The sequence below is a fragment of the Adelges cooleyi genome, unplaced genomic scaffold, assembly GCF_023614345.1.
Source record: "Adelges cooleyi isolate 19-005CV unplaced genomic scaffold, UGA_ACOO_1.1 ACOO_flye_CR_arks_rails_tigmint_CR_PRNA_13, whole genome shotgun sequence".
In the NCBI taxonomy this organism is placed as follows: domain Eukaryota; kingdom Metazoa; phylum Arthropoda; class Insecta; order Hemiptera; family Adelgidae; genus Adelges; species Adelges cooleyi.
The window spans coordinates 148,424-174,680 of NW_026095784.1; the positions used below are offsets into that span (position 1 = coordinate 148,424).

The 26,257-nt window shown below is 30.2% G+C and overlaps 5 protein-coding genes and 1 non-coding gene across 7 annotated transcripts; 5 read left to right on the forward strand and 1 right to left on the reverse strand.

Annotated features, from left to right (window-relative positions):
• The first annotated feature begins 2,693 nt into the window (after positions 1-2,693).
• Trnan-guu (transfer RNA asparagine (anticodon GUU)) lies at positions 2,694-2,767 on the forward strand. The gene has a single exon. It is a non-coding gene; the product is annotated as a tRNA-Asn (tRNA).
• A 960-nt stretch (positions 2,768-3,727) lies between these two features.
• LOC126847898 (tRNA-dihydrouridine(20a/20b) synthase [NAD(P)+]-like) lies at positions 3,728-6,952 on the reverse strand. Its single transcript, XM_050588309.1, has 6 exons — positions 6,762-6,952; positions 6,521-6,642; positions 6,363-6,438; positions 6,097-6,276; positions 4,319-4,527; positions 3,728-4,236 (listed from the first exon to the last, which is right to left on the reverse strand). The coding sequence occupies exons 1-6, from the start codon at positions 6,842-6,844 to the stop codon at positions 3,848-3,850; spliced, it is 1,059 nt and encodes a 352-aa protein (XP_050444266.1). The 5' UTR covers positions 6,845-6,952; the 3' UTR covers positions 3,728-3,847.
• A 539-nt stretch (positions 6,953-7,491) lies between these two features.
• On the forward strand, positions 7,492-12,745 carry LOC126847903 (uncharacterized). Of its 2 annotated transcripts, none has more exons than XM_050588335.1 (12): positions 7,492-7,581; positions 8,274-8,400; positions 9,098-9,172; positions 9,253-9,315; positions 9,425-9,476; positions 9,559-9,712; positions 9,782-9,894; positions 10,387-10,625; positions 10,687-10,735; positions 10,799-10,953; positions 11,027-11,283; positions 12,572-12,745. In XM_050588335.1, the coding sequence occupies exons 8-12, from the start codon at positions 10,415-10,417 to the stop codon at positions 12,647-12,649; spliced, it is 750 nt and encodes a 249-aa protein (XP_050444292.1). In that variant the 5' UTR covers positions 7,492-7,581; positions 8,274-8,400; positions 9,098-9,172; positions 9,253-9,315; positions 9,425-9,476; positions 9,559-9,712; positions 9,782-9,894; positions 10,387-10,414; the 3' UTR covers positions 12,650-12,745. The 2 variants fall into 2 exon arrangements, with proteins under 2 accessions (XP_050444292.1, XP_050444291.1); XM_050588334.1 differs by having other exon boundaries at positions 7,524-7,581; positions 8,270-8,400.
• A 174-nt stretch (positions 12,746-12,919) lies between these two features.
• On the forward strand, positions 12,920-17,942 carry LOC126847897 (uncharacterized). The gene is made up of 10 exons (XM_050588307.1): positions 12,920-13,114; positions 13,186-13,386; positions 14,847-15,014; positions 15,771-15,938; positions 16,023-16,267; positions 16,338-16,425; positions 16,503-16,622; positions 16,700-16,942; positions 17,083-17,577; positions 17,664-17,942. Exons 1-10 carry the CDS (start codon positions 13,063-13,065, stop codon positions 17,873-17,875), a joined length of 1,992 nt encoding a protein of 663 aa, XP_050444264.1. The 5' UTR covers positions 12,920-13,062; the 3' UTR covers positions 17,876-17,942.
• A 1,341-nt stretch (positions 17,943-19,283) lies between these two features.
• Positions 19,284-21,019, forward strand: LOC126847905 (uncharacterized). The gene is made up of 5 exons (XM_050588338.1): positions 19,284-19,405; positions 19,704-19,857; positions 20,025-20,098; positions 20,363-20,516; positions 20,818-21,019. The coding sequence occupies exons 1-5, from the start codon at positions 19,331-19,333 to the stop codon at positions 20,919-20,921; spliced, it is 561 nt and encodes a 186-aa protein (XP_050444295.1). The 5' UTR covers positions 19,284-19,330; the 3' UTR covers positions 20,922-21,019.
• A 2,299-nt stretch (positions 21,020-23,318) lies between these two features.
• On the forward strand, positions 23,319-25,239 carry LOC126847904 (uncharacterized). The gene is made up of 5 exons (XM_050588336.1): positions 23,319-23,429; positions 24,208-24,364; positions 24,428-24,498; positions 24,788-24,932; positions 25,005-25,239. The coding sequence occupies exons 1-5, from the start codon at positions 23,358-23,360 to the stop codon at positions 25,166-25,168; spliced, it is 609 nt and encodes a 202-aa protein (XP_050444293.1). The 5' UTR covers positions 23,319-23,357; the 3' UTR covers positions 25,169-25,239.
• Positions 25,240-26,257: the final 1,018 nt, after the last annotated feature.

The following is a 26,257-nucleotide window of genomic DNA, read 5'->3' on the forward strand; positions in this document are numbered from 1 at the left end:
GATGATAAAATTACATTTTTTTTTATATCATAATAAAACAAAAAATGTCATACGCACGTTGATAAAGTAGGTACAGTGGCCTATTGTCAGTTTATCCCTTGTGGATTAACAAACTGTTTTGTGTAGTAAACGGCCCCAAAGGGTGCGGATGATGTAACAATGATAATAATATATATATATATGTTATAAGGGGTCGAGAAACGTTATAAAATGCATTATGCTTTTATGCGTTTTTAGCAGCCATTTATATTTTAACAACCAATAAAAAACCGTTAAACTGGTATTCGCAGAGATATTATTTTAACGAACTTGAACTTTCGTTCAGTATACAAAATTATAGCTTTAGCTTAGCCGCATGTTTAAAATATATAATTTAACCTATACATACAATATAATGTACAGCTTGAATGTGCGAACAAATAACGTGAGAGGCGGCTGCAAATGCTTCAATTCTTAAATATTATTACAACTATTATTGTTTTCCAATAACACGATTTTGGGCCAAAAACTGAAATAAATCATTGAAATATACTCGCGATGTACCTATTTTTGGTCGAAAACAACTCATTCTAATTCAAACGTAGGTACTGTTCCTAAGAATACTACAATAATTTGAGTTTTGAAAAAATATTTGAATTTTTCAAAACATTTTCAAAGCATCGGTGTCGCGGCACAATTTTAAAATTATTTTTAGTTAATTAATCATTTCGGTTTAAAAAAGTTAAAAATTGCATTTTATCACATTTTTTGTAGTGAAAGGGAAAAAACCTGAGCTTCAGACCTAAAATTAAGGTGGGTGATAAATTGAACTACCGTTCAAATTTGTATAGTAAAATAATTTAAAGTGAAAAAGGAAATCACGTTCCACCCCACTGTTCATTTTTTTTTTGTGTTGAAAGGGAAACATCTGAGCTTCAGACCTTCATAATAATGTGTAAAAGGAGGGAACTCAACCTTTGTTTTATCATTTATATACGGCTCAAACCATAGTTTTTATCATCAGTTCATACAGCCTTCTTATCCATGTTAATGTTAAAAGTATTTTGAACAATTCGATATTTTTTCGTTTTTCAATGCTAACATTTTTAATTTTTTTTTTATTGTCGTCATCAAAGAATTGAAAAGTTCAAATTTTTTGAACCATTCGATTTATTTTGATGTACAGTGCATATAAAAAATATAATATTGTTAAGTCGGAAACAAAAAATGAGAGTTCATTATTAATTTTTTCTTTCTGGCTTGCAGTGCTAAACTAAGCATATTTTTTTTAAAAAGTCGTTACTATTTTATATTGGTATTCAGTGCTGATAAAACAAAATATATATATATATATTCTAGGTTATAGGCTTCTAGGGAAAAAATATTAAGTCATCGGTCTTTAAAAGTTTTTACAACGGTGTGTTATAGTGAAATTTCAATTTCAACTTTTGTGGTTTCAAACGGTGTATTGACTTGTGCCTGCGAGTGCTCAACATTCCACCCACAAATTACAGATAAGGATTAGGATATTATTTTTAGATATTTTGTCATGGTACATGACGAAATATTTTATACATATTAATTGTACATGACTCATGTACAATGTATAACAAAATACTATTTAAACGAGCGGCATTGTCAGGGCATTGCAATTTTTACTGAATTGTCAAAATGATTGACATTTTTTCCTTATTTCCCTTTTTGAAGCAAAGTTTTGGGCCTTAAGGTCTGAAAATCAAACTGGCCCTTAAAAATCGATTTCCTTTTTTCCCCTAAATCGGTTCTAATGCTTAAGACCATTCCGTTAATATTATAACCCATGCCTTCAACGTTGGTTTTTTTTTAAAAAAAAAAGGTAAACTTTTCGCTACAACTTTTTTGTTAGTCAATCTACAATAATTATGAAAGTATAACCTCTAAATAAAATATTCTAAGAGGATTAAAATAATGGTGTCTTATTATTGGTCACTTAAAAATGCTCACTAACACTATAATGTTCATTACAAGTAAACAGTTACCATAACACAGTAACAAAATGTTTTTTTGAAATTGCCTATATAATACTCCTTAATAAATGCTGGTGTAGAGGCCTCTTAAGTAGGTACATTTGAGAAAGCAAAAGTCGTACCTACGTTTCACAATTACCATACCTAATTGGTTAGTTACTAATTTAACAGATAATTGTCTACAATTTCCATCCGGGGACCGGGTTTCACTATATTATAAACTTCAGTAAAGATAACAATACAACATTTCTTATTTACCTACACATTTGCTTTCACGATTCAATCATTATTTCAGTGGTACTTATATTTTAGAAAAAAAACGGCTAGAAATACACGCATTTTCTCTGGCCTTAAAAGGTTTAACTATTGTATTTATTTAAAATTTGACATGTTATGTGTACAGCTTGCCAACTACCAAAAAATATCCGTATTGAAATTTTAGCATTTAAGGTAAACGATTTTTATAATATTTAGGCCGCGCTTAGGTAGGTATACGTTATTTTAATAATCCGGTCCTGCTTGCTACTCGTTTCTTATTTTGTAAAAATAATATATTAAAATAAAAATGTCCTCCTTTTTATTCATTTAGAATAAGATATCGAACAATTACTAAATGAGTATATTTAAAAACACAAATAAATAGTATGAAAATAGGCATGACATAAAGTCATGCCTAAATAAGTTGAATTTAGGTCATTCCTTCACCAAGCCTCCGTGGCGCAATTGGCTAGCGCGTTCGGCTGTTAACCGAAAGGTTGGTGGTTCGAGCCCACCCGGGGGCGTTGATTTTTTGCAATTTTTAACATTTTTTTTTTATTAATTATTACATAACCTAGTAAATGTATATAATTGCTATATTTTGACAATTGCAAATTGCAATCGAAACGTCCATACTAAATAAATGTGCCTTGAACTTGTTTTGGACTATTTAATTTTTAAAAAACGCCCCTATTGCAAACTTATTATTTTTATTAACTTTTTCTTCCGCAACAGACGGTTAGATATTAAGCAATTCATTGGCTATGTTTTTTCATGTAGACAATCAAACCTATTAAAAACGAAAATATCTCATCTTGAGATGTGCATTTTGTTATCTCTTAAAAAGTTAAGTCATAGATTCTATTAACTATTAATTCACTCAGAGCAAGATTTTATAGCTAAATATTTGAGAAAAATTAAGCTCCTCAACATCCTTGACAAATTAAAAAATAAGGGGCTAAGCCCCATTGAATATGCCTTTAATTATTCCTTAATGTATACTTAATTATAACTATTACAAATAATAATCTGAAAATGAGTGGAAATGTATCAATTTTCAGTACAATTTATAACTACGAGTTATCTCGTAGGTTGGTAGTCAACGTGTTAAATTCATTTTTACATTGCATAATAATATAGTATACATCTGTATGTACGTACATTGGTAAGCACACCTGCTAAGAAAAAGTACCGTAACTAAAATAAAAAAAATTGTACACATTTTCTAACTCATGTTTTTCGAGATACGGCACTTTTGCTTAGCAGAGCAGTATATCTGTAGATATTTTTTTCTAAAACGTTAGAAAACAAATTTGATTTGCGAAATTTTCTAACTTATCTATTAGTATAGTTTAAATGATAATCTAATACACCTTTCAAAATGATATGTAAATACAACGACTGAACTTAAAAACGTTTTACATTTTAGTAATATTTATTTATAAAATAAATATATTGTTAACAAATAAATAATTGTTTTATTTGTTTAAAAATTAGCTTCAAAAATAAACAAATGAATAACATTTTTTTCAAATACTTTTTCGGTCACGTTTAAACCATACGTATTATCAATTGACAATAACAACTAAATTTACAAGCACCAATTAGGTAAATAAATTGTCCAATCCGTCCATTTCAGAGCCGTCGTTCTCGGTTTGTCCTGCGTCGTCTTTTTCTGCTGCTAGACTTTCGTAATACGCGCCACTCGTTCCACCAGCTCCTTTACCCAAGGTCCTATTGCTTGGAAGTACGTCTTTGATATCAAATTGTTCTTCTAAAAACGATACAACGTCCTCGGCATTTCTAAGACTGTTGAAATGATTGCGTGTTTTTTTACAGAGTAAATGTTCACACATAAACACTAAATGATGATGGAACCACAAGAAGTTGGTGTGATGTATGTTCAACCAGTTTTGAATAGCCGAGACTGGCGTAATTTCGTAGCCGGCAAACAGACCAGGATTGTGCAAAATACCCCTCGCACTCATTATACCTAATCGACAAAATCATTAACATATTATACACTTTGAAAATAGAAAAAAAAATGATATAATTTTATAAACATTGCTATACACCTTTACAACCGGTATATTCGTGCATGGCAACTGCACTAGACATGTTTTTTACATCGCCGTTGAAAATAACCGGGACGTCGGTCGATTCGTTAATGAGTTTTATACAATCCAGATTTACCGGATCGTTTTTTTGCTGAGGAGTACGTCCGTGAACTGTTATGAAAGATACGCCAGCAGCTTCTATTTGTCGACAAAGGTCTACACTTTTTCTAAAAAAAAAAAACTTATATGTTAAGGTTAGGGGTTATAGGAATTTAAAATTATTTTTAAAACTGTTGTTTGTTTGACATTAAAATACCAAGTTTTTACACTATATTTAATGAAAATTTTAAATAAATTTAAAACCAAAATATGACGTCTGGGTCAAGTTATCTGCTTTATTGTTGAGCGCTCTCTTACAAATAGTGCCTTGCGGTCACCGTCAGTATTACATAGTGGTTTATTTAATAAATTTAATGAAAACAAATGATTAATTTAATAGTTTATCTAGTGCTTAATCGAAGCTTGTTTTTTCAAAATAAGTAAAATGGCGGCCTCTGAAAGTTTATGTTCAAATTTTAAGAGAAAAAACGCTTATTTATCATCTAATATGAAATCCTTCTACAATTGTGTATGCGACCGTCATTGTTTATAAAATAAAAAGTATTTATCTAAAAAAAGAAATCCTTGATAATGGACTAGTTTTTTATGCTGTTAACATTTCATAAAATATAATAAATTTCAAAACTAATATATTTTAAGAAGATATTAACTAATAACCCCTAAACAAAAATTAGTACTAACCTACTAAAACATTTATTATGAACATAGCTAGTTTTTATCGATAAAAATTATTATAACTACCAAAAATCACTACTATTATTGCAAAAATGTAATTAAAAACACAATTACTTTTGATTGATAAAAAAATCAAACACATTATTCTTGTTATACGAAAACCAAAGACAAATTCCAAACTGAACATTGCATTGTGTAACTTTATAGGTAATTTGTATTATACAATGTCATACTAATCGATATTAATATTCAGTAGTAGTCAGGCTAATGGTTATGATAATGTAAACATTTATTAGCTGAATTTCCAACACGGTCCAATATTTCTCGGACTACCAGTGCTGTAGTTGATGATTGCACTATTTCATTACCGACACTATTGGTTGAACTGGCAGCGACATCCAGACAACATGTTTATCGTTACAGAGATAGAAAGGAAAACACATGGATATAGCTCAATAGCAATTAACAAAGATTCGCAAAGCCCTAAATGGATAAATCAATGGGAAAATATAATATAACTAAATTATTGTAAAACTCATTGCTAAGAATGAAAAATAGCGTTTTCGTAAAAGAAATTTAAGTGTATTAAAAATGTTCAAATAAAGTGGGAATGTTTAAATTGGTTAGATAACAGTCAGATATGAATACATTGATTGAAATAGAATTATTAAAATATAAATTCTTATATTTACATTGGACTAAAGCATTTATACATTATAATTAATATTATTTAGAGTGCATTACAATACAATTTGTTTTCTTTGTCTATCACATGTTTTATGTACCATAATAATTGAGTAAAATACTTTCAATAAAAAAACTTGCTGAGGTTAGACTTAATTATAATTTTGCAAAAAGAAATGTTCAAATTTATAAAATTAAAACAGGTAAAAATTTTGGAATGTATTTTCTAGGTACTTATCATAAAAACATAATAAATTCAAAGACAACAAATTTAGCTGTGACACTCTTTCTAGTTTTTTTAATTTTTTAGTACCTGCCTATTATCGTTTAGCAATCTTAATTTTACGGATATAGTCTTATTCATAGGAATACGGTTTCGTAACTGGCCTACACAATCCTTGATAATTTCAGGATTTTTCAACAAATTTGCTCCATATCCTTCTTGTAATGCCCACTTTTGCGGGCATCCACAATTTAAGTCAACTCCATCACACTGCCTGCACATAATAACAAAAATACAGATTTTGATTAATATGTTTGTTATCATTTTAATATAAATGAAAAATAATGACAAAGAACATACGAAATAATCATCTCTGACGCATCGACAAAATCAGACGAGTTGTTAGCACCGAACTGCACAATTAATGGACTATCGCCTAGAGAAATTTATTCCTTAATCAAAATAATAATATTGTTATATAATATTAGATAGAATAAATAGAATATACTATTACAGACCATCGTCAGTTTGAAATTCATGTGCTCTGGCTTTTGGAGACTTAATATAAGAATCGGCCATTATCATTGGAGTGAAACATAAATCACACTCGTACATACGAACTAGTTTTCGGTACTGGAGTCTAAAAAATATAAAATTAAATACACACAAACTTTGATGTAATATAGTTAACAATGCGGTTTTTTTATTAAAAAAAAAGACAAAATTATATCATAATATTCAAATGAAAAAAAGTCTTACCGGCTATAGCGTACCATGGGAGCACAAACATTGATAAATTTGCGTTCGGGATCGTCGAACAATTCTAATATGGGATTGATCATTTTAACTTTTTAATAAAGATACCATAATTTAATTTAATTTCTAATTAAAATGTACTAAAACAACAAGATGAACGAGTTAAGTTGTTTATCTCGAGTTTGTTCGTTACATTGTAATCATAATTAATTTGTAAAAAGATATTATCACAGAATAATCAGAAGAGAAGCCTAGGCCGGAACTGATAAGTGTTCTCCGACATTTTGTTTTTGCGGGTTTCCCTTCTGGTTATTGTGTGATATTGATAAAAACAATAATCTAGTCTGTGGACATAATAAAAGAAACATAATATTATGCATCAAAATATTTGTTAAACAAACATTTATAAATTTAATAATTTGTGTAAAATGCTAAAATCAAGAAGGAATAATATAAAAATTAGAATTAAAAATTATATCGTTAATCGCACCTATTACCGTTTACAAAGATGATTGAAAAGAAAATGGCAAAATTATAATGATATGTTAGGTATCTTATTTATCTATTCGTTTTATAAATCTATTTTGTATGATACAAAAAATAAAATAAAATCAGGTATTAAAAATTATACAATAATGATGGAATGTTTAAATTTTATCCATATTGTTTTTATGTTACCCAATTTATATACCATGGTCATGAACATAACATTATTTTTGATGACTTGCGATAAATTGAAATACCTGCTGTCGTCGTACTAGGTTTAAAATTGTATTTTGTGCTAAATTTAGCAAGCCAACAACTTCAAGGAAATCATTTAAAGGTAGGTGTAATTATTATTTATTAAACTATTATTTTAGTCTTCAACAATAGCTATTATTTTCTGGTCAATAATTGTTACTAAACATAGTTAAGATCGCTATTAATAATAATACATAATAATAATAATAATTAATAATTATTATTAAAGATGATATTATGTGTATGAATATTAACTTAATATAATATAGTGATTAATGAAAAGTAGTAAAATGTAGTAGTCCACAGAGATAAATATTGACAGTAGATAATTACTATTGGTAACTTATCTTGTACATTCTCTGAGAGTTTTTTTGACCTAATTAAAAACCATAATTATTATTATTCGATACACGGCTGAGAAAAAATTGATTTTACAATGTGCGCTTTTTTTGTGTCTGTATCCACTTTACCTTTTGAACTCTGGGCCAATTTCTTCGAGTAGCAACAAAGACCTATTTTGAAATGTATGTTATCTATTGAGATTTTAGATTACTTAAATTAGTACTGGCATCTAGTTTTATCTAGAAAATAAAATGTACTACTTATGAAAGACATTCCAAAGTATTAATAAATGTTTGGAATTTGATTTTTACCGACACTTAATGGGGAAAGCGTTTGGCTTATTGTTATAACCACACTGTAAAATATTAACACATTTCCAACATTCCAATTTAATTTAATATTTTTTAATATAATTTACAATTTTTAAGACAGATCGTGCTAGATTTCTGTACTGGACATGTTGCCTAGACGAAGTAAATATTTTAAAAAAGAGGTCGAGAGCAAATATTTTACGAAAAAATTGTTAAAAAGACCTGAAAAAAAGGAACCGAATAAAAGAGTAAGTTTTTATTGAGACATTGAGGTAAATTAAGATTAACAATCCAATTAATGATATCAATTTACCCAAACTACGCCTGTCTCTCACTCATGTATAATGTAAATCGTTTGATTCCAATGGCGCCCAAAATATATTTTTTGAGTGTAGCACACCAATCCTTCACAAAGCCCATTCCAATGTCAAAAATTATTATTCTATACACCTTATAATATTAGCAACCGAATAAATCCTTAAAAAAAAAAAAACTAATTTGCGATTATTTGAGATAGGTCAGCTATTATTTTACCATATTATCATTCTAATCATTTAAAATATCAAAAAAAAAATATATATATAAAGAATGGTTTAAATGACAAATTTCTACAACATTATTGCAGTTTAAATACAATTTAAAAAAAATGAAGTTTTTGCTTGAAACTTAAAATTTAAGTCCGATCGACAATTTTTTTACTGCATTGTTGTTTGTAGCATAAAAAATTCGATTTTCCCCAAACAAAATAAATAAAGACATTTTTTTTTTGTCTATGTTATAATTTTTTCATTACAATATTCTATCTTTCAGAATTTACGGTACTTTTTAATTTATTACATTTTTCTCTTAACTATTTTCTTAATTTTCTTAACTATTATACAATTTTATTAACTATCTTACAATTTTATTATATTACATTGATGTTTTTAAATACTGTACGATTAGCACGGGCATTTAGAACAGTCTTCAAGTGATGGCAGTGCTGGAGACTGTAAGCCACAGCGAAAATCAGAACTTCTGGTAAGTAATTATGAGTAACAAGTCACGACAAACTATTGTACCTAATAATTATTAAAATGTGTTTTCCTCTGCAAGTACAGCTGAACATTGAACGCTACAATGAAATCCATCCATCGCACCATGTCGTAAACAAGCGTCTTATTGTAAGTTTTTTTTTTAAATTTATTTTTCAATTACAGGCATTTTTTTGTTACTCTATAAACGACTCTTCACACAACCTCCTAACCTAATGTTCTCACAAATGTTATTCAGGGTAGAAGAGGCCTGTTTCCGTATGGCATCCGAACAAATATTTGCGAACGAAGTTAGTATAATATATTTTGCTTGTGCAGACATATACGTAGAAATATATTTTCCGTATAATTCGATAAACTATTGACTTACAGAAAATTTAGATCCGGTTTACAAAGCAAATGCCGTGCAAAACATAGAAAACATTATTTCTTCTGTCAAGTCGAAGTCGCCTGAAACTCGAGTGAAGTTTGGTACACCGAATGCTGCATCTACAGGCAGGCGCTGGTTGTGTAAAAACACTGCAATGTGAGTTTAAGAGGGTACTTGGACCACTGGCCCCCCCACACAAATAATTTACTTACTTATCTCTTCTAGATCTCCAATAGATAAAGTTGAGCTAACCTACAATAATAACAATGGCAATGGCAATCAAAAAACGACGTGGAATCCCATCCGAATGTAATTGGTTTATTAGCCGCTTGCAACAAGTAATAACTGCTTTATTGTTATTTATTATAAAGCGATGAATTGTAATATATATATCGGATCAGCGGTTTAGAAGATAATATCGTTCTAACTTAACCTTTGAGTAGAGAGAATTTCATGTTCATAAATAAATTGTAATGGCAAAGTATGTACATACAGGGTGATTCATTAAGGACAAGAAACTCAATCTCTCCAAAATAATGGCAATTTTGTTGTTTTTCTTTTTTGGAAACACTTTAGTTTTTAAAAATTATTATTTAAAATTGGTTGGCGGCCAGTCAAAATGTTCAGAAAATAATTTTTAAATAAAAAAATCGATTATTATTAAAAAGTTAATTCAATTGTTTCAAGAAGAAATGAGTGCCTTAACCCTAATGCGAATTACCCTGTATACATATATGTGTAAATAGTTTTCCACTTGAGGCGGTATCTAGCATTTAGTACTCTTTTGTATTTTAGTACCTACGTTATGAAATATGTAAATTTTGTTGTAGAAATCCAATTATTCGCATTTCTAAAAAAATGCCAGAATTGATAACGTCCAATGTTCTTAAGAGCCAAGTACAAGCTTTGAAAAGCACATTGTTGACGGACCAACAACCGAAAACAAGCCACGGAACAGTTGCCAATAAAAGTCCCGAGTTCGATGAAATGTGCAACATGTACGTTGAGTTTGTCGATTCGATTTGCGAAGTCGTGTCTAGTGCACACGATAAGATATCTCCCAATGACGGTAATTTCATTGGTTAGGGTTTTCAGCTTTTGTATTTCAATTTTCGATTGAGTTTTTTCAGATTCCACAGCCGAGTTGTACAAACGACTTCGGAGTACCATTGTAAATTCGTAAGTCTTGAAGTCTGAAATTGCCTGAAATCCGAATCGCACTTAAGTACATGTATTTTTCAGACGACGTTCCTCTCCTAGAAAACAACTGCGACCAACCGAGACTTTGGATGCGAATGATAAAACGACAAATTCAATTAGCAATTGTTTTTCGGCACCGAATTCTGCAAACGAAGATTTTGTTTTCAAACCAGTGTTGATGTCGTCCAAAGCACCGGGTTTGTATCTATATTTTAATAATGTACAGCAGGATTGGTATTGTTTAAAATACGTGCAATGGATTTTTCTTAGCTGAAGCAACGCCGGCACATGTTTTGATGGACAGTTTCGAGTTACCAATTGAAGAAAATACTAATACTAATAACAATGATAATAATTGTGCGCCAACCAAGGCTGACGATTCGTTAAACTTCAGCAAACTGAGCGAGATGGAAGTAGACGAATTTTCGTCACCAGAATCATCACGTTTGAACAAAAAGCGACCAGCTAACAACCGCAACCGTAGACGGGTGTCGTTCCTGGACTCTTCTTCGGGCCAACTAAACCAAGTACAATATCATAGATTTAAATAAGTAAGTGAGGTCGTTTAACTTAAAAATGTCAATCTACAGTATACTCTGTTTTTCGACATTCCTGAAAAATTTGATTTCAAAATTTAGCCTGGACCTACCGGGTACTTAATTCCTTAAATATGTAGACCAAATCAATAAACAAATTGTTAGGTTTGCGTTTTTAATTTTCATCGATCTCTTCGTTTAATTTAAGATCAATATATTCGCTCTACTGTTACAACAGTAACATAATGTGCAACAGTATCCCATTAAATAATAATAATAATGTCGACCCCGTCGATAACACTGTCACCGTCGCTGTGTTTGAATAGGTAGATAAGGCCCGCTTGTCTATCATTATCACAAGACATTTCATTGTGTCTGGTGTCATTATTGGTGTTCTCGACATAAATATGGGCTACTGGTATTACTGGAAAACCGAACAAATATTATGATAATTAGAAGGGGAAATGTCATTCCATTGCTAACGACCAGCTTAATGAAAATTAAAAATTCAACCGCTATTTTTTTTTAAATTTGTTGTCTAAATATTAATGGAATTAATACTTAGACTTTTTTTGGGAAAAATTATTTTTTAAATATTCATATTTTCTGAGAAAACGACTGTCTTACATCAGATGAATCACCCTGTATATAAGTTTATTATCAGTTTTCTACTAGACGATTGCAACGATGACTAAATTGCTAATTCCTGCTAGAACCCCTCAGCCCTAAAACACATACATTATTTAATACCATGTTATATTTTAAGAAAATTATATTGGCCATTCAGTTAAGATAAGTTAATTTTTTTTAAAAATCGTTAAGCGATTATGAACATAATACAAATAGTTTCAATAATACTCTTCACACTTTATTTGTAGTATGACTTCGGGTTTTGCGAACGAGACGTAGTATCGATAACACTATCTATAGAGATTAACAAAAAAATCACTACCTACTAGTAAATCATTATTGTTTACGATTTCTCGTCAATATGTAAACATACATTGGTCTAATTGCATAACAGATGGTACATTAACTACACTGTGTTCAGAAGGAAATGATAAATAATTTTATAGCTAATATTTAGGCCGATTTTACTCGATGAAACAGTTAAGCGCGTATCACTATTTTATTAACTCTGTAGACAACAAAGCCGTCATAAACCTTTGTAAAATTGGTTTAGAATTTGTTGAATTTTACCCCTCGCGTAGGATTTACGTGTCTAAACGAGCTAAGATATAGTTTGGGAAACTATTTGATTGTTAAAAATGCTTTGTAGGTAGATAAATACGACGACGGCGGATGGACTTCCGAAGACAGTTTTCGATGCTCGAACAAGAAATGTTTTAAAATGTAATAATAATAATTCATGTTGCTCGATACTGCTGATGTATTGTGTACCACCTACCTAACTAATAGTAATATTTTGTTTGTATAATACCGATTGAAATTCTAAAATAGCGTGTATATTTATTTTCAATTCAATAAAATAATATTTTATCAGTAATATTATATACGTGGACTTTTGATTTGTCGTTTTTGTTTATCGCCGGTGTTCCGGTGTCGGCGATAATGTCTCCTAACAATAACACAACGCATTATATTATTCAATAGTAGAATAGTGTAAAATATTAACAGTCTGATGATGAGCTACTCTGTGTAGCAATAATGTTATCGTAGAAATTAGGATAGCGCCAAAGTCTATAGACACATTTTGACGACCGCACTCCGAAGGACGTTTCAGTGTTAGTTGTAGATTTTTTCTTTACCATGTTCGTTTTGGAAATTTTCCTCGTGGTCTTCATCGCCAGTTTGGCCGACGGTAATGATTTTACAACACACATTACTCACTAATGGATTAACGGTATAATTTTTGTACTTTTTCTTTTACAGCCTCCGTCTTCACCGATGGTGTGTTCCTCGGCCAGAGAAGTCGCTGTCCTCCGTTGCGTGTACCCAATGGCCGTTTAAGAGCCCGTTCGGGCAATCGAGTGGTCCGAATCACTTGTCTGTTTCCGTACAAACTAGTGCAAGGCAATGATTATGCCACTTGCATCGGTGGCGAATGGGACACTCCACCGCCGATATGTGCCAGTATGTACCTACCGCCAGTATTAACTTGCCTAAATATAATGTTACACTTGATTTGATACAAGACACGAAATCAATAATTAATGCAAACTATAGCGCGCATTTACTTCTTGATAATACATTTGTAAGTCATTATAAAAAATTACATTTTTTTATTTTACAGCGGTAATTAAGATTTGAAACCACAGGCGCAACTAGACCTACATTTTAGGGGTAGCTAAAATTACATACACCTGACTAAACATAATTCTTATCTTCAAACCTTTAGAAGATATAAAATAATATATTTGAAAACAAAAATATTCTAAAACAAATAATGTGTACATTGGGGTATACATTTTTGGGGGTTCTAATTTTGAGTCTGGGGGTGCTAAGTCCCCCTTGCACTCCTCTAGTTGCGCCTATGTTTGAAACCAAGATTGAGACTTATTAATAATTTTAGTACATTTTGCTCATCTCTGCTACACAAGTAAAACATCATTGACTGTTAGTGCTATACAAATAAAACCATAAGAGTATTAAAAAAAAAAAATGAACTTGAATAAATACTATTTATTTAAGATATAGTTTTTATTTACTACATCAGATATGACTTAAATTTCTATTTCCAAATGAAACATCATTTTAAATAATTTAAAAAAAAAAAACAATATTCATTTCATAAATTATAATTATTCATAACAATATATTGATTACATTTTAAGTGAAATTTACATTTTATTATTTTATGTATCCGGTCGATCGTCAGCACCTTGGTGCAATAAAGAGTTAGTACTAAGAAGGACAACTTTGTATTGTCTACATAGAGTATCGCGATTATCTAACAAAATTTTACATTATAAGATGTAGCTTTGTTTTTGCTGTTGTCGGTTTACCAAAAAAAGGTACTTGTCCTGCTCCATGGGTTCCACGTTTGTTAGATTTCAATAATTTTAGATATATAAAAATGGCTATCAACAATTCTAAATTTTCAGCAAATTATTGTAAATTTAAAAAATCACTAAAATATTTACGTTACCATTTAAATAGTTAAAGTTCATAAGGCTTAAGTACATAAAGAATAGGGTTATATTTTAAAAAAATTAATTAAAGCTAGGTGAGCTAGGCTTATTCAAGACTGGAAACTTTGTCTCTACGCATATTACATTACCACACTACACCTTCCGACAAAAATCTTAAACAACTTAAATAACTTTAAAGGTAAATATCCAAAACTGGTTTTTAAATAGTCAAAATGTCCCGCAAATAATTCTTAATAAAATGGCTATCCTAAATTAAAAAAAAAGAATTAAAAAAAGTAAAACAGCGTTACTAGCATTACAAACTGTGGTGTTTATATATTTTGTATCCTTAACCCAAAGATTCAGGATTACTGGAGTAAATTTAGTCCATTTTTTTTTTATTAATCCCTTTGTAATCAATTACGGACTGTAATCCATTTTGCCCATCTCTGTGTGTATTAGGGCCAGGGTGTGCTATCCCGGAAGGTATCGATCACGGAAGGATCAACATTTTGGAGTCGGGAGCCAGACTAGATCTCGAATGCGACGTTGGATACGCTCTAGATGGTCCTAGTTCCGTGTACTGTACAAAAGACAAAGAATGGAATGAAGAGTTATATGATTGCAAAGGTAAAGTAGTAACTAAATTATCTTAAGCTTCGATGCAGAGTCACCGATTTTACAATGACAAATTTATTGATCAGAAATTGTACCTAAAGGGTACTTTATTGGGCTAAAAATGGAAAAAAAGTCACCTCTTCCTCTTCAAATTCGAAAAAAATACAAAAAAAAGTACATATTTTTCAACTTAAAATTAAAATGCTCTATAGCTTTTTTTTAAAAATATTCTTATTAGGTTTCAAATTTGTATGGAATATTCTTTAAAGTTTAAACATAGTACTACCGATAAACATTGACAAACCAAAATTATATCATAAACCTTTTTCTCTACAAAGGATAGACATTCGTCATATATCAATTTTTCAAGCAAAGTTTTAGGGATTTAGATTTGAAAATTGGACTGAAGATAGATCTAGAATGGAACTATATTTATAAAATTGTATAGTTTCTCATAAAGTTGTAGTTCGACTTAAGGAAAAACCGAAAAAGGGGAATACTTATTACACTTTGACCGTAGTCAATTTCCAGGTTGCCATGTGTGAGTGAATCAACAGTCAACAAACTATGGCACGATCAACCCTAGTCGTATCCACCCTAATAGTAAATATTAATTTTTATGCACATAATTGTCCTATTAGGTACAAATGCTTTTATCGATATTTGTATAATTAACTGTTACTTCAATTTGTTTGATAATGTGTTTTTAGAGTGATACGATCTTGGTACGACCCGTCTATAAATAAATTTGATATATTTTTTTTCTAGCTCACGATCATATTTATGTATCGTGTGATTTTGAATCGGCCGACGAACGATTTTGTGGATGGAAAAACGATATGTATAACGACATCGATTGGTTAGCTGACAAAGTAAAACTGTTATTGTTTTCGTCCAACCGACATGTACCGCCGGGTTCTTCTCAATATTTTTCAGGTATTTTTCACAGCTATGACGTGTACTGGAATTGTACTTTCAGTGATAAAAACCCCAATTATATTCTAATAATAATGTCTGTAGGGAGCTACATATCGTTGGACGCTGGTCGTCTGAGCCCTTCTAGTTCGGGCAAACTACTGTCCCCTCAACTTCCTCCGACTAAAAACAAACAAAGATGTGTCACGTTTTCGTACAAAATTGTCGTCGACGAAGGTCGTACACGGCCTTCGCTAATTGTTTCATACGGTGGAATTCCCCATTGGTCGAAAATCAGAGGAGAAGGAAGAGCGTCAATTGGACTGTACCGGGTCGATTTCGCAGCGAAGGTGCGCGCTTACTTTGAAAATCCAACAGGCGAATAATATTAGCTAAATTAATTGTCAACGGTGTGTTTAGATAACAATCGAAGGAAAGGGCTGCATGGCGGCGATCGACAATATGGTCATAACGGAAGGCGACAGTTGTTTGATAAAAGACGGAGGCGGTAGGTAACCGATTTTACTATACCATAAACTATCTGTTAAGCTAGCACGGTTCCCCACGATCAGAGTGTTTTTGCAGATTACGAAACGTGCGAAGATAATTGCGGCAAAGCCGCATATGGAAACGGCTGTTCGTGCAATTGGGAATGCCACCAAAATTCCAACTGTTGTCCGGACATCGGAGACCATTGTCCATACAGTATGTCAATTTGAGTCTCGATTTATGCGTTTGAATCAACACGTTTAATTACCATGATGTTGTGTTGTTCCCAATAGTTAAAACGCCCGAGGAAATCTCCGTGATGTATACCACTACTACTACGCACAAGCCTATTGTCAAAAAAAAACCAGTGACACCTATTGCCGCCCTAAAATCGACCAATGCGGCCACGCCAATTCCTACTTCCAACGTTACATACCCTCAGTTTCCATCGACTATACCTACATTAGAACCGACAGCGGAACCGATTACAATAACCGTAACGGTCCCTACCACGACCACCACCACGACTCCTAAACCTACCACGAGTTCAACGACAACACCATCCCTACCACGACTACCACGACTACCACGACTACCACGACTCCTAAGCCTACTACGAGTTCAACTACAACACCATCCCCTACCACGACTACCACGACTACCACAACTCCTAAACCTACTACGAGTTCAACTACAACACCATCCCCTACCACGACCAGTACAACTACCACAACTCCTAAGCCTACTACAAGTGCTACGACAACACCGCCCCCGACCACGACTAGTACAACTACTATGCCTTCGATAATTAACACTACAGTTGTGATTAAATCGACAAAACCAGAGATGACCAAACCGAATATTTCACATATCAAATATCTCGATGTTACTTCTGGACCGAACAAAACAGTAATAGTTATCGATATAACTTCTACTGAAACCCCTAGTCCTCGAATGAATAGAATTTCCAAAAATAACAACACAAATATTCCTTTTTTGTTTAACGTCAGTGATACTATGCATCGTAAAAACAAACATAATGTCTCAACACAAAAATCTCAAACCGACAATGCTGGCCCAGAAACTAAAACAGAATTCAGTTACATACTATTTAATAAACGTATGGACGCAGCAGATCAATGGGTTGCCCCGCAAGTGAAACAATATAACGGTTAGTTTGAGTTTTTAGTGTTTGAAATGCTAAACACGAGTAGATTATTGTAATTCTTATTATTATTATTATTTTTTTTTTTGCAGATCAACATAATACCAAGAGTTCCACGTTTAATACATCTTTCATTTTCATATGTATAGCACTTGGTATTGGACTAGTAACGTTAATGTACACAATTTATTTCGGGAAACTTTGTTTCAAGAAGTCTTTTAAGTACAGGGTAGACAACAATTTGGACCAATCGGACGGAGACACTGCTTCAAATTTGGAATTAATCACTAACGATGAGTTGTAAATTAAATGCATAAGTATAATGATTTATACGTATTTCCGTAACAGTTACATGTTTTTGTATATTAAAATATATTATGTTAAATTAATTATATATTAATATACATATGATATTAATGTTATAATAATATGATCTTGTTATTATTATTATTAGCACAACTATAATTCAAATTAGCCTAAAAATATGTCACAACAGCGAAGCAGATGTCAACATTTTTTTATAATGCAAACATTGGCACTGAGCTAACACCCTTTATTTATTGGCGAATCCAATTTTTTATAAGTAATCTAGTTGTTACTTTGTGTTTCATTTTAATTAGATTCTGTACTTCTGAATGTTGTTGTTGATTTGAGTGAATATGTTTTTTTTTTAAATTTGTGCTAAGATAACGGAAACTGTTTTTCATACACCTGCGGTGTTTGTTAAGCAGTTATTTATTTTATATATTTCACTATCAACATTATTATTCATAAAAAAAATTACACTCAGCCTAATATTACAAGCCTCTTATAAAAAAGTTGTAGTACCCAAACGGAAACAAATTTTGTGTACGTTTATTGCTCACAAACAAATGGCTGTACTCGTGTACAAACATATCGGTTAGGTTAGGACAAATATGTCGACAACAAACAGCTATTAGACTAGCCAATAAGGGTTCTGGGAAAAATTCCCAATCGAAATTATTTTTTAAAGCCTTACTAATATATGTAATACAGTTTTAGTTGCGATATTCAAATGGATAGAGGCGTTTTATAGATCTATGGGTTGTATTATTCAGACAAAAAAAAAATTCTATATGTCTAATGTTACAAACAAATTTTGTTACTCATGTACATATACTTAGGTTAGGTTGGGAAAAATATGTCAGGAAAAACAGCCATTAGGCAAGCCATAAAGGATAACATTTGGCAAACAGCGGTAAAAATTCCAAATCAAAATTGTTTTTTTTCAAACATCTAATTGATATATGTACTTTCATGTACTAAAAATCCCAATCAGGCGGGCAGGAGTTTTATTCAATGGCTTAGGAAAGTTAATAATGTCGAGTTTTTATCAATAAGTTGAAACAAGTTTCAAATGAACTATTTCTAGATACAGAGGCTCCTTGAAAATCTTAAGGTGTAATAAGTAGGAAAATAATGTGTATGCGAATAATAAAAAAAACATTTATTTTTGCTAACCGTAAAAAAATACTAAGATTACGTCTTATTTTTGGTTTGAATAACAACAACAAATATTTTTTTGTTTAAACATTTTATAAAAGCTAACAAATAATACAGTATTTTTAGGAGTGTGTGTTTGTGCAGTGGATTGAATTCCTATGGCATAAACAAATGTTTTAAAAGATATTTTTTTGAAAACAATCTACTATAAAACTGTCTATTATTGAGGATAAGAATCATTGTGTAGTAGACTTTTTTTTAAAAGTTGCTGACCTTTACGAAAAATAGTAGTACAATGATGAATATGAAATATTTTATTTTATTGTGTCTAACATTTTATACTCCAACAGTTGACTCTATCACAGAAGAGGTAAATATAGTTTTTTTAAGTAAACTAAACGTTTAACATACACGGTACACCATATTTGTTAAATCTCTTTAGTATAGCTTTAAAGTAACTTATTATTTTTTAAGTTTGTCAAAAATAATAAATTTCCATGATTTTATATATCTCTGATACAAGTGTTGTTACCCTTAGAATCGTTTATAATAGTTTGTATAAGTATTTATCAGTATAATACTATAAAGTATACGTTTATAAGTAAAAAATATGCTTAATAAATTATGTTCCTCTTTATGTATTATTTTTTTTTTTTTACGAATGTTAGCAAATAAAAGATCTATGGAACAACATGAAGACTGGACAAAACAACTATATAGTCTACGAAAACTTCCTTAAATATTATGAGGATGTTTTAGAAGAAGATAGAATGGAATTTTTTGTCATAATTACAATGTTCAGAACCGATTGTACATGTAAAGGTAATCGTAAAGCAGTTTTTTTTTTAACACTATCTTCATAAATTCTATAGGTTTTTTTGAAGTTTAATTAAAACTTCAACAACGTCGCTTGTTAGCCTGATTACATTGTAAAACAAAATTACATGTTTTATTAAAAACCATATTTGTTTTTTTGGAAATGTTTCAAGTACTCAGCATGAATTTTGAAAAATTTACCGAAGCTGCAAAAGACGGCCACATACCAATAAGTCAATCATTGCTTGTAAGTTATATCTCTGATAATAATATTGTACAACGCACAACAGTTATTATTGAGTTGAAATATTCGTTAACATCAATTTTCTATTAATGAAAAATCACTAAACCATTTAAAATTCATCGATATAAATGTTAAAAACCAAGTTAGAATGACCATTAATCTTTTTTTTATTATTATTTAATATGAATACATGAAATACTGCTTAATTAAATTAGAAGCATTTGTTTATACGGTTCTAAAAACGAAAAGTTTTAAAAAAACATTTAGGCGTTTCGTTTACTATTTGACCAAATGGCCCCAGCACAGCATAAAGACTACGTTACTTGGGACAACATAAAGGCCCACTATGGAGATGAGGTATATGGAGATTTGGAAGAAAAAGGGGTACTCGCTGAAGTTGAAAAATTCGGAAAAAAATATGGTAAATGTGATTTTTAATATCTACATGTTTTATAATAGTAAAATCATGTAAATAATCGGCTAAGAAGAATGTATCACTTGTGTTACTGTACCTAAGTAAACTTGTTTAAAAATGATCTTGACATTTTCAACAGCCAATTGAACAAAAACTAATTACAAATTACAGTATTTAAAAGTATTGCTTTCACGGATTATTGAAACATTTTAATTTGCTGTTTTGGCTATGCTGAAAAAAAATGTTTTATCATAATTTTTTATTATCTATAGGTATATTTTATTAATGTTATATTGTTGATTTTCAGACGGAGAATGGAGAATGGATTTTGGTGGCTTAAAAAGAGCCGTAAACATTGGTTATCTTCAACTAATAACCTCAAACAAGATGCTACAACAAGTAGACCGCTAAAAAGAATATCAAAATTATTAAAAAGTAATAAACTTTATTACTCATAGATTAGCCGTAAGGTTAGTACAATAATATTAAACCGAAACAATTAAAATCATAATATTACTCCTTGTCACACCTCAATAGATATTGTCATTTAATAAAATAAAAATAATTTGTAATATTATATGGTTTTGTTTATATTATTATCAGACCTATGCTTGTATTCGTCAAATACTGGTTTTCGAGAAGTCCTAAGTCCACCAAATATTATGACACAGTGGAAAGAGAGAGGTCATAGATTTACAGAAATTTTCATAATAACTGAAAGTTTTATGTTAATATTAATTCATCATAAAACTGGGTCCCTCCTAAAACAGTTATCATTGTTGGGTTAACATAATTGGATTAAACCAGTGGAATACTCGCATGTTTACATTATTTATAAACGAATGAAGCAGTTAAGCCTATGAATCCTATAAACCACTGAACCGATTTATTTGTGTAGCAACTCTATGGATTAGAAATCGTACCTAAAAGATACTTTCTCGGGTTTACTGGTGTAGTGTGTATCTACACACAAATCAGTTAACAAAAATTTAGTATGACACAATTTTTTACAGGTACAGAGGCCTCTTAAAAATCTAAAGGTGTAGTAAATGAGTAGGCAAATAAGGTGTATATTGTGATTGTGTGAATTATGAAAAAATATGTACACAAGTTTCGGTTTGAAAAAAAAATAACAAATAATGTAATGCTAAACCATTTTATAAATGCCATATTTAAAAACAAATTTAGCTAAGTATTTTTTTTAGCAATGTTTATTTGTGGTACATAGTAATATTTGTTTTTATACAAAATGGTTTTAAACTTTAAATTGAGATTTAACCTAATTCAAATGAAATGATCTTCGACCAATTTAATGGCTTATTGACTATAAAAACACCAAATGCAGACTATAATTACAATTTGAGTGGGAAATTCAAAGGGATAATGCCTCTTATAGATCTAAAGCTGTGAATTGTAAAATTCACAGCTTTATGGTAACCGCAAAAAAATATTAAGATTTGTACACAATTTTCGGCTTGATAAAACAACAAATAAAATCAATGACATATTTGGCAAAGTTGTTTTTTTGTAGTATTGTTTATTTTCAATTCGTAGTATAAGAGATTTTTTTTTGGTATTATGGGTTTGATGTTAACCTAATTGAACGGCAAAAATGTGACCTTTTGTTAACAACCTAAAAAATATTGCAGAAATAGAAATAATTAAAAAACAAAAAAATGACTATGACATAGTCACTTCTAGAGTGATTTTATCATTTTGGCAAATAGCTATTAAAATGTCCAGTCAAAATTGTTTTTTAATTTTAAAGGCCCGATTGACATAATGTGTGCTTTGATACACTAAAATTCCCATTCGATTCCACTTGGGTTATATTTAATAGTTTAGCTAAGTCAATAATTTTGAGCTTTTGTTAAAAACTAGAATATTGCGATAATTGAAAAAAGTTTCAAACAAAAATTGAATACGACCCAATTTTTCATAGGTACAGGGGCCTCTTAAAAATCTAAAGGTGTAGTAAATAAGTAGAAAAAAAAGGTGTATTGTTATTGTGTGAATTATGAAAAATATGTTTTTATGCTAACCGCATGAAGAAATATCAAGGTTACTCGTGTACACAAGTTTCGGTTTGAAAAAAACAACAAAATAAAATATAACGCTTAAACAGTTTATAAAATCCATACCAAACTTGGCAAAATTGTTCATTTTAGTAGCTTTGTTTGTTTTTTGATACATAGTAATAAACAACCAAATCTATCCGTGAACAAAAGGGCCAACTTCCAGACCCTTTCTAATTAAAAAAAAACATCCTATCAATGTAGTGATATCCACATAACGGTTCACTCTGTTCTTTCCTATGTCTATAACCTCACACCCTTCCCACTTTTATGAGCAACACCACAGCTCTTTTATTTTCGTTGCTCAACACTTGGCTTTTCTGAATAAGGTATAAAATAAAGTATTTACATTGAAAAACTAAACTTTTCACATTCTATTGAAGAATGAGAAACTAAGGGATGGAAATGGGGTCGATGGAATTATTTAATAACCGTTTGGAGCGTTGAAGGAGATGTGACAAAAGAAGGTTCACTTAGTAATGAAAAAACTATATCACGAGGAAACGTTAAACATTTGTTTTAACAAAAACGTAATCTATTGAATATATAGCGAAACAATATCATGTTCAACAAATAATAGAGCATGTTTTAGAGGTGTCTGTGTTTGCGCAGTCACTGTACAGTGGGTACCTACGCTATTAACAAATGTTTAAAAAAAAACATATTATTTTAAAACAATCTACTATAAAACTGCCTATTATTGAGCATAAGAATCATTGTGCAGTAGATTTCATTTAAAGTTAGTAATACAAAAATAAATATTAACACAACGATGAATATAAAGTATATTGTTTTATTGTGTCTAACATTTTATACTTCAACAGTTAACTCCATCGAGGAAGTGGTAAATATAGATTTTTGATCAATCACTTATACATATTTATTATAAATCATTTTTACTATATCGCGTTAAGTAAGCCCGTTTGACCTAAATAGTTTTCCACGTTAGTAAAATCTCCAAGTATATTGATATCTTAAACTAATTTTTTTTTAAGTTTGTTGAATATAAAAAATAGCATACAGGGTGCCCTACAATTCACGAAGATTTGACTAATGAAATGACTATTGTTCTAGTGAATACTTTTAAGATTTTTAAAAATTAATTTACATTTTATATCTTATAAATATTTACTAGAATATATTATTAGTTGTACAAATATAAATAAATAATATATAATAAAAAGTTATTTTATTTGTCAAGTCATTTTAAGCACCTTCAAAAAAAAAAGATACAGAAGTAGGATATTCAAAACTATTGACTGAACGATAAACAAGTTAGTAAGAACTCTAGTAGCATGTTTGACGCCCTATACCAGTCAAACAACCTATTCTTAATAAAATACAATAATAAAACTTCCTTTTTTTAAATGTTTAACTGTTCTTTTTGATAATATTAAACAATTTTATTATTAGTCTACCAAAATAATAATTATCAAATCCTCGTTAGGCTCGTATTACATTTTCATGATTTTATATACCTCTGATACAAGTGTTACCCTTAGAACCGTTTGTATAGGTGTTTAAAAGTAATAATATTAAGTATATATTTAAATATGCTCATCTTTCTAGTTTAAAAAAAAAACTATGATTATCTTATTGTTATTTTGTTTTACCAATGTTAGGAAATTAAAGATCTATGGAACCAAATAAGAACTCCCGGAAACATGTATATAGTCTACGAAAACTTCCTTATACATTATAAGCGTCTTGAAGACCCAGAAAAAGCTCAATTTCTTGCCATTACAAACGAATTCGGAATCCAATGTAAAGAATGTGAAGGTAATTGATACATTTGATTAAATGTCATGTTTTTTTTTTTTGTTATAATGGGAATTTTTTTAGTGACCAGCATGAATTATGGCCAATTTAAGGAGGCCGCTTTAGAGGGCCTCATACCAATATGTCAAATATATGTAAGTTATATGTTATTTCTTAAAATAAATTTGTGTCCACGCAATAGTTTTTTTTTTAAAATTTAAAATTGGATTAAACTGCTAGAATATTTTATTCTTCAATTAGTCCACCTATAGGTGTTATACATTATAACCACATACACTTGATTGCACATTATAGTCCATAATCTCAATGCTCTCCTACCTTCATCAACAACAATGCTCTTATACTTTTATTGCTTAACACTTGGCCAGTTTCTGTGAATGAAAAAATATGACCTTTATTACTTAGTTTATAAAAAATGTTTAGATGATGCGTGATCTGTTTAACGAAATTGCCAAACAGAAACCCTACATCACTTATTGCGACTTATTGGACTTCTATGGATTTCCTAAATTTAGTGAATGGATTATTAACGAGATACTCTTCGAAGTGGCCAGATTCGGAGAGTCGGGTAAATGTGATTTTTAATAACTACATTTTGTAATAGTAAAACTACCACAATAACGCATCTCTTGTTTTCTAGAGGCATATTTGAATTTATCTTTCGATGGCTATAAGAAAGTCGTGAACATTGGTTATCTTGTGGGTCCTGATGCAAAAGCGATTGAAAAGGCTGAAGCTGCTGCCAAAGAGGAGCTACAACCTGATGATAAACAAAACAAAATAGAAATTTTAGTCGTAAAGTAGTTAGAATATAGTAGTTAAATAAAATAATATTAAACGAAATCATTTTAATTATAATAATACTCCTTCATAATACTTCATAAGACCTTGTCATTTGAATTCAATAAACATAAAAAAAAAATAGTAGTCGGCATTATATTAAGCTGGCAGAAGTAAAATAATATTATTGTACTTTTTTTATTACTTATTTTGAATTCGCATACTAAAAAAGCCAGGACGATGGGGGTTTTTTGGGCATAGTGGGGACGGCGAGGTCACAGGTATACAGGAATTATCATAACTGAAAGTTATATGTAGGTATTTATTTATTTCTGATAATAAAACAGTTATCGTTGGGTTAAATTTGTATTAAACGAGTGGAATATTCGCTTACTTAAATTATTTATGAACTGAAAACCAATGAAACAGTTAAGCCTATGAATCCTAAATTTTGCTTAAAAATTTACAAACAAATTTTGTTACACGTCTACCAACATATTGACTAGGTTAGGAAATATATGTCGAAAAAAAAACCAGCTATTAATCCAGCCAAAATGGGTAACAATCAAAATTGTTTTTTTCAAAAGACTTATTGATATATATGTAAAGAATACAACACTTTTCATAGGTATAGAGGTCTCTTAGGAATTTAAAGGTGTAGTAAATAAGTAGAACTATAATGTGCACGTATGTTGTGAGAATTATAAAAAAACATATTTTCAAGCTTAACTCGAAAAATTATTAAGTTTACTCATGGACGAATATTTCTGTTTAAAAAAAACAACAGATATTATACTCCATAAACATTTTATAAAAGCCATACATTATTTTGATATATTATTTTTTTTGTAGCGTTGTTTATTTTTTGATACATTTGTTTGTTTTGTAAAAAATAGATTTTATTTTAAATTGAGATTTAACCTAATTTAAACGGAGTAATTGTCGACTAATTTAATAGTTTAAATAACAACGCTAAACGGAAAATAGTTATAAAATTTGAGTTGGAAAATTCAAAGGGATGAGGCAACTCCTAGATCTGAAGCTATAGTATACAAACAATAGCAGAAAAAAATTGTGTACGTTTATTGTTTACAAACTAATTTTAAAATATGT